Source organism: Gadus morhua, chromosome 6 (assembly GCF_902167405.1).
Source record: "Gadus morhua chromosome 6, gadMor3.0, whole genome shotgun sequence".
NCBI lineage: Eukaryota > Metazoa > Chordata > Actinopteri > Gadiformes > Gadidae > Gadus > Gadus morhua.
This window is the reverse complement of record NC_044053.1, coordinates 5,309,882-5,330,370: the sequence shown is the minus strand read 5'-3', so window position 1 is coordinate 5,330,370 and position 20,489 is coordinate 5,309,882. Positions and strand designations below refer to the sequence as shown.

The 20,489-nt window shown below is 47.5% G+C and overlaps 1 protein-coding gene across 1 annotated transcript in view; it reads left to right on the top strand.

Moving 5' to 3' along the window:
• Window positions 1–19,290, top strand: part of iglon5 (IgLON family member 5) — a gene marked incomplete at its 5' end in the record, with an annotated part of 19,373 nt that extends 83 nt beyond the window's left edge. Inside the window, 7 exons of the mRNA XM_030358246.1 lie at window positions 1–57; window positions 7,536–7,768; window positions 8,963–9,082; window positions 14,418–14,549; window positions 15,395–15,515; window positions 16,119–16,270; window positions 16,480–19,290. The exon at window positions 1–57 is cut by the window's left edge and continues 83 nt beyond it. Of these exons, the coding sequence (XP_030214106.1) occupies window positions 1–57; window positions 7,536–7,768; window positions 8,963–9,082; window positions 14,418–14,549; window positions 15,395–15,515; window positions 16,119–16,270; window positions 16,480–16,583 (919 nt within the window). The remainder of the gene's footprint in view (window positions 58–7,535; window positions 7,769–8,962; window positions 9,083–14,417; window positions 14,550–15,394; window positions 15,516–16,118; window positions 16,271–16,479) is intronic.
• Between the last annotated feature and the right edge of the window lie 1,199 nt (window positions 19,291–20,489).

Sequence of the window (20,489 nt, the reverse complement as noted above, 5' to 3'; positions counted from 1 at the left end):
TCTTGGCCACCTGCCTGACAACATCACTGTGTTGGAAGGAGAGAGCGTCGTCCTCAGGTAACACAAACACCTGCACCCCGCCCCCCCCCCCCCCCCTCCCTTTCATCTGTCTCCCCCATGGCTGTTTACCGTCAGTGTTTCACTGCAGTCAAACTGTCAGCCATCAAACAGAAGGACTGCATCTCCGGGGGGCATCTCTGCAGTTGCCCTGTTGGTTGCCGGGGGGGGGTGACCCTGGCTGTTGCCAGGGGCGACCCTGGCTGTTGACAGCGGCGACCCTGGCGGACTGTTCACGAGGACGATGATTACGATAGGTCGATCCTGGCGCCAGGCCGTTGAGCGATGATGTCACAGCAAGGGAACATCCCATCATAAGAAGGATCTAGGATATGAGATCTGAGATTTACTCTGTGACTGTTCCTCGGAGACCGGGGAGAGATGTACATTAAGACAGCAGAAGCTTCCAGAAACATCGGTCTCTCCAGAGGCAGATCTCAGGCATCTTCCCTTCTTATTTATTTTCATCCTTTCCAAATCTGTTGAAGGGAGAATAATCTGTGACGGCAGAGGAAGTCAGATACCGTTTGTTGTTGCCTGGTCCGCAGAAGTTTTCCATCGATATCTGTTAACACAAACAAATAGCAGGCCTCTCTTCTTAGGTCATCAAGATGAGATGCCTGCCGGCGGACCCATTGATCATAATCCTAGACAAGCTGGTGGGTAGCTCCGGTAGAGCTGCTTTATTAAGGCTCAGGGAAATGGTACAACTGTCTCAGGTGCTCTGCTCAAAATAGAGAAACACAAATGAAAAGAGAGTATGAATAACTAGAAATAAAGAGAATAAAATAAGAAAAAGATTTGCACAAATATATGGTACGGGAAAACAATATGAGGTACGAAAAGATAAAAGCATGTGCACACTCATTTACAGAAATTATTACTCAAAGATGAACTGTGAGGTGGCTTATATATGCTATAGGTGTTTGTGGTGACTTTCCAGCTCTTAATGTAACAGCTTTCTACTGCAGCAGAGCTCAACCGTCAGAGTGAGATTAAAGACTCACGAAAAATATGACAGTTATGTTTGCTTTTAAAGTTGTGAACGAAGATGTAAGCGCTATATTATGATAAATAAGCTACGATTATAAGAGGTCCCGTGTCAGATTATCGTGTTTATCGTCTGCCTTAGGGCTCAAAAGGGCTTCGTACATAAGCCAACCGAATGAAATTAATGTCCACTTTAGTTGGAAATCTGTGACTGTGAGCGATGCGACGTGTGATTCGACCGTTGGGTTGTAAATTCTGACGGGTCGATGAGCATTTGGCACGTATCAACAAACGCGAAGTGCAGGTTTAAACAATCAATAATATGATAAAGCTATTTTATGAACGGCTGGAGGGCATCCCAGGAGCCTCTGCGGAGGGGTCCCTCTGTGGGTCCGTCTTCCAGAGGCCCTGCAGTGTACGCCTTAACACCTCGTGCCCACTACCTCCGTCCGTTGACCGATCCCCATTGACTTTGATTGGGGACGGACGCGCAATGCATTGTGGATCCGTGTGTAAAGTGGAAAAATGTTCAACTTTTTCGGCAGCGACGGATCCGTCATCCAATCAGAACACGTATGCAAATGTAAGCACTTGGATGACGGATCCAAGTCATACAACAAAAAAGTTTTTCAACTTTTTGACGGAGCCTTCAGCACACGGATCCACAATGCATTGCGCGTCCTTCCGTCCCCATTCAAAGTCAATGGGGATCAGTCAACGGATGGAGCCAGTGGGCACGAGGCGTTCCGTGCATTCATTCTGTCCCTACACGGTGCGGGCTTGTAGGGCTTGTATTAGATTAACGGCGGATCGTGGTTTGTTGCTCAGAGTTGCGGGGGTGTTCTGGTTTGAGGTTAGGGGAAGACTGACTAATGGTTGGAATGTTTCCCGTTGCTGAGCTGTCCAACCACCCCTTGTCCCATGTCCCCGAGCTGACCTCCTGTACACAATGTGACGTAACTGCAGCAGGCGCTGTGGAGTTGAATAGCATTAGATATTGGTTTATGAGAGTATTTCTGGAGCATGAAATATACGTTTAGTTTAATATGAGTGTATAAAATAAATAAAAAGTTAAATAGCTCTGGATTCGGGCAGCTGTCACTGATAAAGCATTTGGTCGAAATACATGGGCAACCCGGCCCCTCGGCTCTGCAGGAAACAGGGAACCAATGTTCTGGTATGCCGCTCCCACCCCCGCGTTAACTGGCAGACAGCCGGATTTTCCAAGTTGACCGAGAGCGGCGGGACGGGCAAAGCCACAGCTTCCAGCACTTCGAGGAACGGCTATTAAAAAAAACACCAAAGGGAGAAAAAAAGGGGCTGAATAAAACGAGGCGGTAGCTGGCAGGAGGCGGAGCCAGGGGTCCTGGGAGAGCTGCGTTCATGTGGTGACGTGGGAGGAGGTGGGGGAGAGGGGGAGGGATACCTGCACTAAAACGGACAGGGAGTCAGCCAAGCACATCGCTTACAGCGCCTTAAATAAACTATTAGTAGATATTAGTTTAATATGAAAAATATATTTTTTCTACTATCTGTACCATCGACCATAACAAATTATTTTAATGAGGGTATTAATCAACTCTTAGTAGATATTAGTATAATGTGAGAGGCATTAATAAACCATTAGGAGATATGAGTTTAATATGATATGTCTATAATCTGTAGCATCAAGCATAAAATATTAGTTTAATATCAGAGTATTAATAGTTAGGAACATCATAGGAACAAGAACCCAAGGATTGAGACTATAGTAGCCACTTCAATAGAACTTTTTGCAATATTACTCGTGAGAAATCAGGAGTTTAACAAGAGGACCTTTTATAGAAGATGACATGCACCCAGAATACAACTCGTTGACTTGGAGGTTGAGGCTGTGGTGAAAGTCATTCTGGGTGACATGGGAAATTAAGACTGGAGCAAAGAGTACAATATGATTATTAATGAAAAATAAACTTTGAACATAAGGTTGTCTTTTTTATTAGCGCCAGTCGAGTGCACAGCAAGACTTAGTGCATTGCAATAAATTGGTATTTATAATAACTATCTCAAATTCAGTTTCATGTTAAAAAAATACATTTTAGAAATTATCCTTATTCCATTATATTCAGAATCAAACTGAAAACACTATAATTATAACACAACATTAGTTTCTATAGTAAAAAAGAAAGAAAAGCGATTTAGTCTTGCTCCATATCTACTTCCCATTGTTGTTTTTAAAGGGCGTCCTAAAAAACACACCAAGTAAACGCCAGACAACTGACCCAGATGGGAACTCTCTAGGGGTCAGTAATCCATCCCTATAGGAACCATGGTTAATGTTCCAAAGGTTTCCAAACGACTTCATTACTGGAATAGAGGAGGATTTAGGCTATTACCACCAACTACCCTTTGGTCTGTGTAGAACTATCCACACTTCAGCAGCAGTGGTGACGGAGAAGCTGGTCGTTTAACTCTCAGACTAACGTCTCTCTCGTCTACTCCTGTCTCATACTCACCTCTCAGGCCCTGTTGACATCCTGTAGAAGAAGGAGCAATGTAGTATTAACAAATGAATATCCTTCATATCCTCGTTGTTGATTTACCTTCGTATTACCAGAATAACTAATGGTAACTAAATAAAATTGTTAAAAGAATGAAACAAAAACTCACTGACTGGGTGAAGCATTATGGTACCACAGGTCTTGAGACCATGTGAATGGCATGCACTCCACCTGAGTGGCGGGAAACAAAAGCACTGCAACGTGCAAAATCCTCACCACGTGCACTTAAGCCACATTCACTTGATCACCTTCAAGTGCACTATATACCCACCACGGCACTTTTCCGATCAATGGTTGACGCTACATTAATGGTGGGAGTATCTCAGAATGTACAGCGGGCAATCGGAAGGTTGCTGGTTCAATCCCTGGCTCCTCCTAGTGAGGAGCCAGGTGGAGAGCAAGAAACATACCCGTATCTGCCCACCGCTGACGGTGTATTGGGCAATTTAATGTGTGTATGAATGGTTGAATGTGAGGCCCTGATTATAAAGCGCTTGGAGTGGTAAAGGTCAGAAATCGCTATATAAATGCAGTCCATTTACCATTTAATGGCCCGTTTCTTCCTGCAAGAGAGGAAATTACATCAGCACATCCGCACACACCAAGTATGTATCAACAGAATTATTGCAATGTTGAACATCGTATTATAAAGAGTTTATCAGTCACCCTCTTATAAGTACTTTTCCCATAGAATGAGAGATTTAGCAATGGAAAGAAATGTTCATCACTCGAAACATGTCCAGTCTCTTTGCTCTTCTGAACTCAAACCATTGACATAAACTCCAGAAGTGGATTTAAAAGTTTTGCAGTGGATAATTTTTTCGATTTGTGCATTGAACAATGTCACCTTTGTTACCACTTTGGCAGCTATCTGTGGTTTTAGTTTAATATATCACATATTACAAAGATATAGTACGCACCAACAGAATGAGTACAATATTTTGCAATATGCAAGTATGACAGAATATTTATTTATTACTCCTCATAAACTGTATAGTGGCATACCTGCATGCAGTGAAGGCAAAACATCAACATCTTAGTTAACTTAACATCACACTCAAGTATGAGGAGTGTCGAGTCTAGCTAGTAAGCTCATCAGTCACTGCTTACAAGGCCGGCATAATGCAATACATTACATAAAGGATATGATACTTAAATCATTCAAAGAGTATAACAGGCACATGCTAACAAAACATTTTAGCACCACTTAGTTCACCACATCAATGTTGTCACAATGATACAAGAAGCAAGGGTGAGAGAGGGAGAGGGTGAGAGAGGTTGATAGAGGGTGAGAGAGGGAGAGGGTGAGAGAGGTTGAAAGAGGGTGAGAGAGGGAAAGGGAGACAGTGCTGCATTTCAAACTAACGTTCCTTACCAAATTAAAATACTAGGCTACGTGTGTAGGTAGGACAGAGTTTTCCTTCTGCTTTAGGGACCAGTCTGTCTGATCAGCAGACAGAGCATTGCCTTCGATGGCACAAACTTCCATTGTTGTCCAAAGAAACGTTGTTAAGTGATTGCAGCATAGATAAAGAGGACACAGCCCTGAATGCATTCAAGGTAGAATTGTTATTTCAATATCTGCCTCACAATTGCTTAACGCAGAAAATAATCAAATAACCCCTAAGGATTGATTCTGCAAAACAAAATAACAGGGTGTCTGTTTCTGTATCTGACATGCCTAATGTGCTTTTGGACAACTTTTGCAATTCTCCAACACTGAGGAAGCACATCTTATTTGTAGATCTCAAGACGCCGTGATTCAAAGGGAAAATAAAAAACACAACGCAGTGTTATAGACAGCGGCAGAGATTTGGTATGGGAAGTGCTTTTGCGCATTTTGAGTAGTATTGCAGTAGCATAGTTTGGTTTATTATATATGCTTAGGGTAATTTATGAGGTTAAGGAAATATTAAGACATAAGTGGTTACACACATATTGATGTTTGAAAACATTTGCAATGCGATTAGAGCAAATATCATGTTTAATTCACATTTCAACAAACCAATTTTATTTGGATGCTTTCCTGGCAATATTTCAATGGAAAATGAATACAAATAACTCTATGCCAATCTGTTAATACCATTCTCTCCTTCAAAACGTAGTATATCAATGCCCCGTCAATTCATTTTGAATAACTTCACATAAGTAATTACATTACATAGCACATTAATATTGCTGAATTCCCTTTCTAAAGCATACCACAATCACATATTATTTCGGATTAAGCCCTAAGCCTCCCATTCCAATAATTTAAGGTTCACCAACCTTAGCAAGCTAGCAAGCTACATGAACCCTGGCAGCCAAAGTCATGGACATACCGTGTTCCTGTGCAGCTAACTGCTTTGTTATACGCCAACACTTTTCCTTATCAACATTCCGTTACTCTATATTCAAAATGTTATCCACACATTTAATATCATCTTTACGATAGATATACAAATCTGACCGTTCAACTTTAGTTTATTTTCTTACCGTAAAATGTTAGAGGACAACAAAGCTCCTACAATTCCTCAGGGAAATACAAAGCAGATATAACCTGATGAAGGATTTTATTTCATTTTATAATTCCTTCCAGTTTCTTGTCCTTTGTTTGGATGATACATTTACATTTTACTTTTATCATTATTACCTTAAAATTATTCACAGTAGCCTACACACTGGAAATGTATAAATGCACAATTTGATCATTGATGTAAAAAATAATGATAATATTAAGATGGTTATTAGGGTGTTGTGGGTTGGAGCAAGCATGTCATGAACGGATTAATATTATTAATATATCTTGCTCTTAAAGGGAAAGTTCACCCATTTCCATTAAGCTTTGTATCGTTAGAAACCCACTCATATTTTTGAATAGTCGTGCATCATTCCCTTATTTTCTGGAGAGACTGGAGAGATCCGTATCGATCTCCAACACTTCCTGTTTAAGCTGACGCAATATGACGATTTTTGCGTAGAAGTAAATAGGAAGTGTAAGAGGGGAGGATTCTCGTAAGACTACAAGCACTAGGGGGTGGGACCCACTGATCTAGATCAGCGGGAGTGGCCAGCAAAGCTGTGAATCGTGGTGCATGGTGGGAGTTGTTGTCTTCAATCCACAAGCGCCAAAAAGTCACTTTCTGCCTTTTCTCGGTCAAGACGGCACCAAATTAGAATTTTATTTTATTATTCGACTACATATTGGACCCAATTTCAATACATATTCATGCCTCCAACGGTGAAATGCTCCTTTAAGTACGATATCAGGCTACGAGTACGAATCAGGCTGGGCGAGGACACCTAGTGGTGGGGGACACAACATGACAAGTCCTAACTTCTGAATCAGACACTATGCTCTGATATTCAAGTCTTAAGTCCACGCCCAGAAACATGAGGTTTCCTTGGTAAAGTTCCTGACTTGGGCAAAACATGATAATCATCAGAAAGTTTAAGATGTAAGTTTGTAGGCCTTGCGAAGGTTGGTATAGGAAACAGGGATAAAGTTATTATTCAGATAAACAGATGAGGCTTTTAGGTTGTTTTTTTTGTTTGTTTTTTTTTGGTCCAAAGCACACATAGTGTGATCATATTGTTACATATGTTTGCATCTTTCATTCGTATCTTTCTGTCATCTCACCTTTACCTCACCTGTATCTCACCTGTACCTTACCTGTATATCAGCTGTGTCTCACCTGGGACACACCCACATCTCACCTGTACCTCACCTGTATCATACCTGGGACACACCCGTATCTCACCTATCCCTCACCTGTATGTATCTAACCTGGGACACACCCGTATCTCACCTGTACCTCCCCTGGGACACACCTGTATCTCACCAGTTCCTCACCTGTATGCACCTCACCTCTATGTATTTCACCTGTACCTCACTTGTGTCTCACCCGGGACACACCCGTATCTCACCCGTGCCTCACCTGGATCTCCCCCGTGTCTCACCTGGTGCAGCTGTAAGATCGACGAGGGGGTGACCCACAAGGCGTGGTTGAACCGCTCCAACATCCTGTTCACGGGGCTCGACAAGTGGTCGCTGGACAAGCGCGTGTCGCTGGTCAACAGCAACAGCAGCCACTTCTCCATCCAGATCGACCAGGTGCACGTGGCCGACGAAGGGCCCTACACCTGCTCCTTCCAGGCCAACAACAAGCCCCGCTCGACCCATGTATACCTCATAGTACAAGGTAGGTACCCCGGACTCCCTGGTGCACTGTGGCGGTCACCTCTTGATAGAACGAGCTGGGAGGCGGATCACGAAGAGAAACCCACACCTGCTCCTTAGAGGACAAGCAAACCCCAACGCCATGTATACTGTAGATTGATTTGCGTAAGACTCCCTCTCTAGGTCTAACAGATGCTATAGCATGTATAACCACTCATTGGCTTAAATGGTGAAGCCGTTGATGCAACACACTTGTACCTGAATTAAAGAGAGGCGTTTCCAGTGGTAGTTCCGCCCAGGAAATGAATAAAACCTGAAAGCCTTTTTAAGAGGCAGGGTCAGGTCATTTGGTTCTGCTTTAAAGACCGCTCTTTAGTGGCCACATTGTTAGCCGTGGGTCTGAGAGGAGACGAGAGTGTAGCGATGCATCCATGATGTCATATCGGTCTGGGTCGCGAGATCTGTCTGGCGGAAAGTCTGAAAGTCACAATGACTCATAGAAATAGGTGGTTAGATTGAGGGATGATTATATATATATTTGCCTACTATCAGCTGGCGTGTCTACCGACCCGTCTACAGTCTGTCAGTGTGTCCGCCAGATGGATGTTGTGTATTCTTCAGCTCTGCTGCAATCTCACATCCAATCACAACGCTGAGGCAGCTGCGTTCACCGCTCTGCCCGCAGCAGACAAGAGAGGAGAGGATTCCGGATCCGGATGACGAAAAGCGATCTGGGGTCAAGGCTCATTAAAAGCAATGATAATCGGCCATTTAAATTCAATCCAACTTGTTATCAAATTAACGAGCAGAAAAGTGCTCTGATAAAACAGTGGAAGTTTCAGGAAAACTATTCATAGTTTCCATTAGGGGAAGGGAGACGGTGTTATTGATGTTCCAAGTGGAAAGCTCCTGAAGGGCGCACATTACATTACCAATCCATTAAATGCATCTGGAGTACCTGATTGGCCATACTGCTGCACACAGACGCATTCACGCATTCACGCACGCACGCACGCACGCACGCACGCACGCACGCACGCACGCATCCCCCCACACACTCGCACCCACACACAAACATGATTAATCTACAGACTTGGCTCTCCCCGCCTCTTGTTCCAAACACCAACGCCGTGTTTTTGAACAAGTGCGGCAGACCTCATGAATAATTCCCTCCGAGCGAATCGGAGGAGTTAAAGGTGGCTCTCTTGTCTCCCAGTGCCGGCGCGAATCGTCAACGTTTCCCGAGACGTGTCGGTGAACGAGGGCGACAACGTCAACCTGTTCTGCTTGGCGGTGGGACGCCCCGAGCCCACCGTCACCTGGAAGGACCAGAAGTGTAAGAAAACCTGCTTCCTGTCGCACTCTCTCAACCTCATGATCTCGCCCTCTCGTGCTCTCATGCCCTCATTAACTCACCTCACACCATCTCGCCCCTCGTCTTCTGACCACCTCTGCCTGTTATCCTCTAACCCTCCCAGCTCTCATCCTCTCAGCTCTCCTCCTTCCATCCTCTCATCCGTTTGTTCTTTCACCCTCTTAACATCTCATCCTCTCATCACAGGACCTCTCCTTCCTCTCACTCTCTCAGCCCCAATCCTCTTATCGCTCATCCTCTCACTCTCTTATCCTTCCACCATCTTGTCCTCTCACCCATCCTCCTCCCCTCCTCTCCCCCTTTTCTGCTCTCATCCTCTCACCCTCTATTCATCTCAACCCTCATGTTCTACCCTCTCCCCCGTTCACCCCCTCCACCTTTCATCTTCTTACGTGCAACGCCCACAGCCTCTGGATGGCGCGTGGCAAGTGAGCCGGCCAAATTATTTCCAATGGCTCCCCGTCACACTCCCACCCTTCGTCACAGTGTATGCGCCCATGCCTCCGCAATACCGTTTCAGAACCACGATGCAATTCCAACGTGTTTTTCCCTCCCACGCGCTGTGTAATTATGCCCGGGCGTCGGCGGTAATCGTCAGCATCTGTCTTCGTCCTCGCCAGTCGACAGCCACCACAACGCCGGGCTGGCCCACAGCCCCCTGTTGTCACTGAAGGCCGTTATTTATAGTTTCCATCACCGTCACGCACTATCTGAACCAGACCAGTGCATGATAGATGAAGAGGAAAATGTCTGCCTCTCCCGCACCAATCTTTATTCTATTTCTGCCTCCCCCCCCCCCCCCCCCTCCTCCTCCCAGCTGTCTGTGTGTCTGCTGATGTCCACAGTCAGTCGTTGGAGGCGGGCATGGCGCAGCGCGTGCGCGTGCTAAGTGCTGCGGTTTATGAGATAGTAACCGTGCAGCCTTGGAGATGGATGTGTCAGGTAGTTAGCCTAGCTAATTGGTAGATATTGGATGAACTGCTGCTGTATGTCACCCAGCCTTTCGACGGCGTGCTCCTCGGCTGACGGGGTGGACCCAGAGTGGGATGTTCTCAATAAGAGCCATTTGTCACGTTAAATCACAGCCCCCCCGTCTTCTGCGCCGGCGGTGCTAAGGGTGCAGACAGTCCATCCAGACGTCGTCATCACACGGTTGTACATGTGTACGCCCCCGGGGGGATGATTCAGACCCCAGTCAGGGCTGAATGTTGTAGCACGTTAAAGACCAGGGTCGACACGTTGAAAACCGAATGATCTAGAGGAGGCCAGAGACAGCATTGTGGAATTGAAAGGAGGTGGACGACCCGAGCAGGCGCACGAGAACCATCGAGATGGAGAGCAACGAGGCCTTCACCTCTAGACCACACATAAAGGTCTGACCAGGCTGGACCTTACATGCACGTTTGATGCAGATTTAGGTCGGACTTTAAGTTTGATTCTGTATTGTGATATTTTGCCTGTTGGGTTGCTCGATTGTTTGTGAGCCAATTGGTAGATTGTTTAGATGTTAGGATACAGGGTTTGTTGGTTGGTTGGAAGGTCAGCCAGATTGTTGATATCTTGCTTTAAAAAATAATTCACAAAAATATGAACAGTTGCTAACATTAATATATTCCTATATTAGTTGTAAAGTTACGAATGTGACTAATCTTTCCTAAAATAAGTACTTACTAAGAGAAATAGTTACACATAGCTAGTCTAAGGTGGATTCTCTGCTGAGATATGTAGTAACTCATGTAACTAGACTCTGTGGTGGATGTGTAGGCTAAGACGTGTAGCTACTCACGCCTCTAGTGTTTGTCAATGCTAAGTAATGCAGAGAAATGTATGCAACAATAGACTCTGTAGTGGGTGCCGATGCTAAGCACTGGCACGGTTCTGGTGAAATGAGAGAGAGATCCATCTCCTTGTAGTGTCTAGCTGTTACACCATTGATAGAAGCTATACACAAACAGACACCCACACACACACACACACACACACACACACACACACACACACACACACACACACACACACACACACACACACACACACACACACACACACACACACACACACACACACACAAGCATACACAAGCCCAGGAAGCACATTAATGACAATTCTGCTTACTCTTTAACAACCATGCACACAAACACATCTAAAAACACATACACAAACACCTCTGTGCGGTGCCTTTAGCAAATTGTCCTATGTACAAAAGCACACACACACACACACACACACACACACACACGCACACACACTTCTCCAGTGTCAGCAGTAATTCTCACCTCACACATCTTCCAACAGCCATCCCCCTCCCTCTCCTCCTCCTTCCCATTCCCTAGAACATCAGAGAGGGAAAGAGACACCGAGGGAGGGAGAGAGAGCGAGCGCAAAGGAGGGAAACAGCCACAGTTAAATAGAGAGAGGAGTTGCTGCGGTTTCCATTACACTGGATCAAAATGTGTGTGTGTGTGTGTGTGTGTGTGTGTGTGTGTGTGTGTGTGTGTGTGTGTGTGTGTGTGTGTGTGTGTGTGTGTGTGTGTGTGTGTGTGTGTGTGTGTGTGTGTGTGTGTGTGTGTGGGGGGGGGGGGTGGGTGTATGTGTGTTGCAGCCATCTGTTCTCATTACTCAGATGACTATCCACGCACACACACCTACACACAAACCTGCAGCCATGTAGACAGCCATACTAACTCCCACAACCCTCCTGCCTCACTCAAAACGGTCACATTCGAACATCCGTCACTCACTTCAATATTAAAAAAAAATATGAATTCCACGAAGAGGATAACTTTACATGATGTCTGACAGCCATTGCCTGTCAAGACTAAATGTATTTAAAATTGTAACGATTTTTCCTAAAATATTGTCAAAAGGATAACCCTAACCCAGTCTCAAACCCTTTTTCCTACTCCCTCCTAAAAATAGGGATCCATTAGTAAAGCACAGACTCCCATGGTGTTGAAGCTACGCTAGCGCTCTTCAGCTCAGTGATGGTTAGCCCTGTGCTAGCTCTTCAGCCGAGTGATTGTTAGCCATCTGCTAGCTCTTTAGCTACTTCCCAACTGGAGTTATCGCGCCCGGCTAGGCCGTTCTTGCAGTATTTAATTAGAAGTATTATAGTTCACCATTTGAAATAGCTGTTCCTCGAATGGCGCAGTAGGAAAAGTAATTTCCCGCTGCGACTGCCTTTTTTCCCGCCATTTTCCCCAGCTCAGCGGTCCTGCTAATAATCCTGCCGTATAATCTCCAATTAGCTCCACGCGCTAATCTGTGACAGGAGCTAGCGTCGCGTTAAGTGTCTTCTTTATGTGTGCTCGCGCCGGCGTCACTAAAAAACTCCCGCCCGAGTGTCTGTGGGCAGGAGGTGAGGCGGGGGAGGACGTGTGAGATGGGGGGTATTTTAAAAGCAAATCGTAAATGTGCCGGGTTTCCTTGTTAGCGGCAAGATTACGTATTGTGTGGCGTTCCACAGCCTGATTCCTTTAATAGGCTGGATGAGAGCGGGGAGAGGGAAGCAGAGAGAGAGGAGAGAGGGTAGTGAGAAGAGGCAAGAGAGAGGAGAGGCTGGATAGAGAAGAGAGGGAGCGCGAGAGAGCGAGAGCGAGAGCGAGAGTGAGAGCGAGAGAGAGAGAGAGAGAGAGCGAGAGAGAGAGCGAGAGAGAGAGAGAGAGAGAGAGAGAGGGAGAGGGAGAGGGAGAGAGAGAGAGAGAGATGAGGAGAAAGGAAAGAGAAGACGGCGGAGAGAAGGAAGACTTAATGGCTTCACAGGCGACGAGACAGCTCGGAGTGATTCTCCATTTCTCTTCCTTACTCTGCTCACTCTCGTTTCTGTGGTTTTCTCTCTCTCCATCCCTCCATCCTGTCACCCTAATAGCCCCTGCGGCATCCCCCCCGACAGCACCATAACTCCTCCCCGGTTCCCCCACTCCGGGCCATGTGGTAGAGCTAGCTGGTTCCAGCGCCGCCAGCCCTGTGGCGGAGCTAAATGATTACCTCCATGGGCTCTGTGCCGGAGAAGGTTACTCAGGCATGGGCCCTGTGGTGGAGCTAGCTGGTTCACTCATGGGCTCTGTGCTGGAGATGGTTACTTAACCATGGGCCCTGTGGTGGAGCTGTTTCCCTCATGGGCTCTGTGCTGGAGATGGTTACTTAACCATGGGCCCTGTGGTGGAGCTGGTTCCCTCATGGGCTCTGTGCTGGAGATGGTTACTTAACCATGGGCCCTGTGGTGGAGCTTGTTCCCTCGTGGGCTCTGTGCTGGAGATGGTTGCTTAACCATGGGCCCTGTGGTGGAGCTAGCTGGTTCCCGAATGGGCTCTGTGGTGGAGATGGTCATTTTGCCGTGGGCTCTGCGGTGGAGCCATGGATGCTAGCGGACTCCCCCCCACCATTGGTTCCTCGGTGGAGTGAGCTGAAGTCTGGCGTCGGAGGAGGAAGAAATGTACTTCCATTCCAATGCGCCAGACAGAGAATTCTCATCAGGGACTCCTGAGAGTTTGTCAACACCAGACACCAGACTCATATTCCTCTCCCCCCCCCCCCCCCCCCCCCCCCCTCCCCTGCCGAGTCACACCTGTTAGCTACGCTCTCATTTCCTGTGAGAACGAGCCGGTAATTATGTTGTTCCTGTCAATTCACTTTGTCCCCATACTGTCACACAATGATTAAATACATGCGCAACACCCACACACGCACTGACAACACGATATATTGATAGAATTGCTGCACATACATAAATAAGAATCCCACAATGCTGATTATAATAATTATATGTATATATAAAAATAAGTAAATAAAAATAAGCATTGTATTTCTAACCACTCCACATCAAACAAACGCACAGGTGTAGTAGGGATTGGCTCTGATTGGTTGTTGCTTGCGTGGGAAAGGTGTCTCTGTACTAATTGGTCTGTGCCTATTGGGGAAGGTATCTCTATGCTGATTGGTTGATAGACTTGACATTTCCAACTCTGTGTTTTCACCTTGTCAACCGTTAAACAGAACAACACTTAACCCAAACCCTTTTAGATTCAACAAATGATGTTTGAATGTAGAACAGGACATTAGACATAACTAGATATTAGATGAGTATGTTGACCTACCATGTTCACGCTGGAGATCAGAAAATCTATAACAGCGAAAAAAGATGTCTCTCTCGCTTTGTCACTCGAGGGAAAGAGAGCGAGGATGATTGTGTTGGCGCCGTGGGCCCGGGTTCATACCGCCGTGGGTTCAGATCAGCCATCCCATCATCTCAATGACCTCTGCCGTGACCTGTGTGCCCTTGTGGTGAACGCTGCAGTCGGCCTCGTGAGCGAGGGGGAGTTCCTGGACATCACCGAGATCCGGCGGCAACAAGGCGAGGACTTTGAGTGCATCACCAACAACGGCGTCGCCCCGCCCGCCCGGCACAAGGTCAAGGTCACCGTCAACTGTGAGTCCCTCCCCGCACGCCGTCGCACGGCTAGGACGCAGGCTAGCCTCACGCGCACACTGACGACACTAGCACACACTGAGAACACACACACACACACTAGCTGGACACACGCACACTAACAACACAAACACACACTGAGAACACACACACACACACTAGCTGGACACACGCACACTAACAACACAAACACACACTGAGAACACACACACACACTAGTTGGACACACAAACACAAACACACACTGAGAACACACACACACACTAGTTGGACACACGCACACTAACAACACAAACACACTGAGAACACACACAAGCACTAGTTGGACACACACAAACACACTAACATCAAAACAGACACTAACAACATAGACACACTGAGAACACACACACACACTAGTTAGACACACGCACACTAACAACACAAACACACAAACACACAAACACACACTGAGAACACACATAAACACTAGTTAGACACACACACACTAACAACACACTGAGAACACACGCACACATTAGTTTACACACTCACTAACAACACAAAGACACACTGAGAACCCCCACACACACACTAGTTAGAAACACACACACAAACAACACAAGCACACACTAGTTAGACAAACACACTAACAACACAAACACATACTGCAAGCACACACACACACACACACACACACACACACACACACACACACACACACACACACACACACACACACACACACACGCTAACAACAACACCCCTGGCTGGGCTTTGACCCAAAAACACGGACCCGATGTGTTAATGAAATATGCTAATCATTATGCTAATGACGGGATGATGTCATCCTCCTCCACCGCCAGACGCCCCCTCCATCACGGAGGTGAAGAACACCCCGGCCCAGCTGGGCAAGATGACGGTGCTGCGGTGCGAGGCCATGGCCGTACCCTCCGCTGCCTTCGAGTGGTACCGCGATGAGCGCAGGTGAGCCGTCCGAACCCAGCGACGGAGCACCTGCAGTCGGTTTGCGCAGTGCTCACTGTGCTAGCGAGCGCCTAGCATACATGTCGACCAGTGGTGCTAGCACTAGGCGGCGGGCGGTCGATGCCTGCACAGCAATGGGCGCAAGCTAGCGTAGCGAGTGACGGCATAGCATTCAGTACTAGCAACGATAGAATAGCATCCAGTGCTACCCCCTAGCATAGCAATGAGTACTAGCATTGCAGTGTATACCAGCATAACAAATCAGCATTAGCGTGAAATCTTAGCCTATTAGAGAGCACTAGCAGTAAATAATAGCAGTTTGCACCAGCGCTAGCATAGCATAGCGGGAGTAGATCCATTCTAAAGGCTTAGTTATGGTTCCACGTCGACGCAACACAAGGAGGTTTACGGACCCCCTCGCGTTGGGGCCCGACGTGCGCCTTCCAAAAATGTTAACCTTGCAGCAAGGGCTGTGATTGGTCCGCTCACTAAAAGCCGAAGCAGAACCAAAACAGGTTCACGACTGCGTCGAAGCGTCTGCGTGGAAATTGCGTTGCGTCGCATAACTGAGCCTTAATACTCCCCTCCCCCCTCTTCCCTCAGGCCGGTGGAGGGCGACAATACCCTGAGCATTAAGAACGACAAGACGCGCTCACTGCTCATCTTCAACAACGTGACAGAGAAACACTTCGGGAACTACACCTGCCTTGCCTACAACCGTCTGGGGGCCAGCAACGCTAGCATGCTGCTATTCAGTACGTATACACACACATCCAAACACACACCGCAAGAACAAATACACAGACCCTATGTTCTTTACTTTCCTCCTTTTCTCATTGTTTTTTCTTCCCTCTTTCCCCTCTCTCTCTCTCTCTCTCTCTCTCTCTCTCTCTCTCTCTCTCTCTCTCTCTCTCTCTCTCTCTCTCTCTCTCTCTCTCTCTCTCTCTCTCTCTCTCTCTCTCAGGGCCCGGGGCGGTCTACGGTCGAGGGACGGTCCACCATGTTGGTGGGTTCAGTGTTGGGGTTGCCGCGGTGATCACCTTCTCCATCTCGCTGCTCAGCATATAAACAACCATGCCGTGCTCACCCTTACCACCCCCCCCCCCCCTCCCACCTCCTCCTCCTCCTCCTCCTCCTCAGCCTATACCTGCCCCCCCCCCCCGCCCCCCTTACCTTAATCCTGCCCCTCCTCCCCTTATTCCTGGCCCTAAACCCCCCCCCCCGCCCCAACCTCTTCTGCCGAATCTCAAACCCTCACCCCAACCTCACCTCCTACTCACCTTTCCCCACTCCCCCCCCCCCCCCCTAACTCCACCACTCACCCTTACCCAACCTCCTCACCAAGCCCCCTCCCTCCTCCCAGTGTGAAGACGTCGAGGTGAGAGGAAGGAGGTGGAGGACGAAGAGGAGTTGTGAACCCGTCACTGTGAACTAAGAGAATATAAGAATATGCATTAATCCAGGAGCCATCGAAACATCGCTACACAAACTATGAACCTTGACACCCACCTGGCCATTGTGTCACCCGGCCCTCGTCTCACCTGGTCTGGTCTCACCTGGTCTGGTCTCACCTGGTCTGGCCTCACCTGGTCCGGCCTCACCTGGTCTGGCCTAACGCCAGATCAGCTGCACCAACTGTCTCTCTCTCTCTTTCTCTCTCACTTTATACTTTTTGTCTGTGTCTTATTTTGGCTTTTTGCTCTCTCTCTCTCTCTCTCTCTCTCTCTCTCTCTCTCTCTCTCTCTCTCTCTCTCTCTCTCTCTCTCTCTCTCTCTCTCTCTCTCTCTCTCTCTCTCTCTCGTTTTTCCACGCGTGTCATAGTTGTCGATGTGTGTAAATTAATGATGATTATTGTGTTGTTGATCAATGAGATAAAAGATATTCTAACACCCACGGTCCATATGTTATGTAATATAATAATAAGAGATGATGACCTGATGTACACTAACTGACTTCCATGCTCTGCCTTATGGAAATGATTCTTAAAGTGGGCGTGGCCTCCTCTGATCACATCAGGTCATGTGACCTCTCGAAAGCTGTCCCATGGCCTGCCAGGCCCACGCACACACACACATACACACACACACACACACACACACACACACACACACACACACACACACACACACACATTCATATACATGTATGCACACTAACACATACACATACATGCACACAAACACACACACCACCAACCGAAACAAACAAACCAACACACACCCACACACACATACATGAACACACACACATACATGCACACACACACACGTGCACATACACACACACCTCATGAATCTGGCTATAGGCCGGTGCGGTACCACGCTGCTGCCAATGATGTCAAAATGTACCGAGAAGGGGGAAGTCAGCACCCTGTCAGAGTGGGGGGGGGTCGCATGCGTGGGGGACCCCCATCACCACCACCACCACCACCACCCCCTCCCCTCCCCTTGCCTCGCCCCCTCCTCTCCCTCATTGCTCGTGGTCCCTGTTCCCCTCCAATGTAAATATGCACAGTTCACACAAACTACATTACCCATAAGTCTCTGCTGCCCCCACCCCACCCCCCTGTGTGGCTTGTTGATAGCATGTACTGGTTAGAGATGTCGTGACCCCCCCCCCCCCCCAAAACCAACCCCTCACCCCACCTCACCCCACCTCTGTGTCTGTTTGTTCTCTGCAAGATTAACTGCTTCTTCTTCGTTGGTGTGAATAATATTGATAATAATACTACCATGACTACAAGGACAGTGATGATGATGATGAAGAGGATGATGATGATGATGATGATGATGATGATGATGATGATGAGGATGATGATGATGTGTGTCCATGAAGTATTATAAATGAGTAACTATGAAGAGTTCATCTGTGATCGTAACACGCTTTGTGAGGCAGGACAATAGCTGAAATTTTTTGTACTTTTTGCTGCGGAGGCTGTGTTCTGACGTGTGTGTGTGTGTGTGTGTGTGTGTGTTCAAAGTGATGTGTATCGCTCTTCCTCTAACCACACACTCCTCACGCTTCCACAGACTCAACTCTTCTTCTTTTTTTTTTTCAAACACACCAGGAACCATCACTGAAGGTGTACCGTATGATTTGTAACGTTTACTGTGTTTGACTTTCCCGGGAGCGCTTGTTTCGTGCTCATGTCGTTGGTCGCTTCCGACAAAAAATTACCACGTCCAGCGTCCGCCGTCTGTCGATCGCAAAAAAGGCGAGCAAACACCTGGGGTTGCCCCCCACGACCAGCGGCAGACGAACTCAGACCCCGACCGTGATGCGACCCCCCCAACCCATTCCCCTCGCATAGTGACACTGGCGTCCTCGGGGTCGTTGGTCCCGACCCCTGATTGACCCCTCCGACGGGGACGGGGGACGGGGGTGTTCAGACGACTGGACGTGTACCTGTGTGGGATTTTATTTTCTAAAGCAGCAATAACTCCTGACTTTGCCATGCTGGGACCCTGCTGTGATGTCTGTACTCTGAGAGCTCCCTTTCTATTGGCTGCCCGGGCGGCCAATCACAGCGCGCTTGTGCACGTATCACCTCGCTTCATAGATAAGGATGGATCCAAATACTCCAAGCACAAGAGACATCCCTGCTCTCCCCCTCTCTCTCGCTCTCTCTCTCTCTCTCTCTCTCTATCTCTCTCTCGCTCTCTCTCGCTTTCTCTCAGTGTGTTAATGTGTATGTACATAATCTGTCCCTGCTGTCCGTTCTCCTGTCGCACGTCAATGTTATGGTGGATTTTAAAGAAAAGAAACAAAAACGTAATGTCTGGAGTCCTTGTCGATGTTCATGGGGGGACAGGGGGTGCCCAACCGAGCACACACCAACACGCACAAGCACAAATGCGCGCACGCACACGCATGAACAAAATACACATATCCGCAACGACACAAACTTGACCGAAAAACACATCCGCACGTCCAGATGCACACACGCACCTGACCTCCTTTTTCTACCTGACCTGATGAACTGGTCAACTGAGGCCGGGAAGTTCTGAGAAGGAGAGGGAGAAGAAGAGAGGAAGAAAAGGAGTGAGGCAGGGAAAAACAGGCAACACAAATCTCGCAGCTCTTCCTAACTATCGGATACGAAAGCCCTCCCCCCAGAGACACTTGGTAGCCTGACACCCCTAGCATTAGCATAGCTGAGATCACAAACACAGTTTGGCCTACTTAGCGTGTATAAATAACGCTGGGCTGCTGCAAGCTGCGTTTACAGGAACATAATGAACCCTCAGTGGCCTTACAAGAGTGTGCCACACCCAGCATATGTATTGAAACAAACCTGATAAACGATGTTCTCTACACTAAAGACAGAGTCATGATGAGTTAGATGTCAAAGGTTTCTCTTTGAAAAATATTGTTTCCCCCCCCCCCCCAAGAGAGCTGAGATAGGTTGGTCTGGTTTAGATATCGATTACGCAAGTCTGCAGGTTGCCAGCCATGAATGGAGGCTGTTGGGATGAAGAATAATAGAGAAATCGTTAATGCAGTGGCGGGTGTTTCATCATGTTTATAAGCAGGGTTTGGTGGGAGAGAATAGCCCTTAATGAGTGCCCAGTGTGCTGAGGGCTCTGGGTCTTTCACTAGAGATATAATGTGATTAGAAAGTCGTTTAGCCGCCCCTCCCTCCCCTGCAGGGAACAATCAAACGCTGAATCACGTCTCTAAAACCGAGCCGGGGTGCGACGCCGGTCGATTTTTAAAACACGCTGGAACGCGGGTCTCTCCAAAAACACCAGTGACACACGTTCAATTCAAAATAGAACGGGTAATCGATACCTTCGACTGAACAGTTTCAGAACAGAGCAATTTTTCCCTGCTGGCTCCGAGCAGGGTTCCCAGAAGCGATTGATCGGGGTGTCTATAGCTGAGTGGGGAGGAGCGATCCATCATGGCTGATACACCACTCCTCTAATTGTCAATCGATCGCTACAGCCCTTCCCAGGGCTCCAGAAGCTAGTG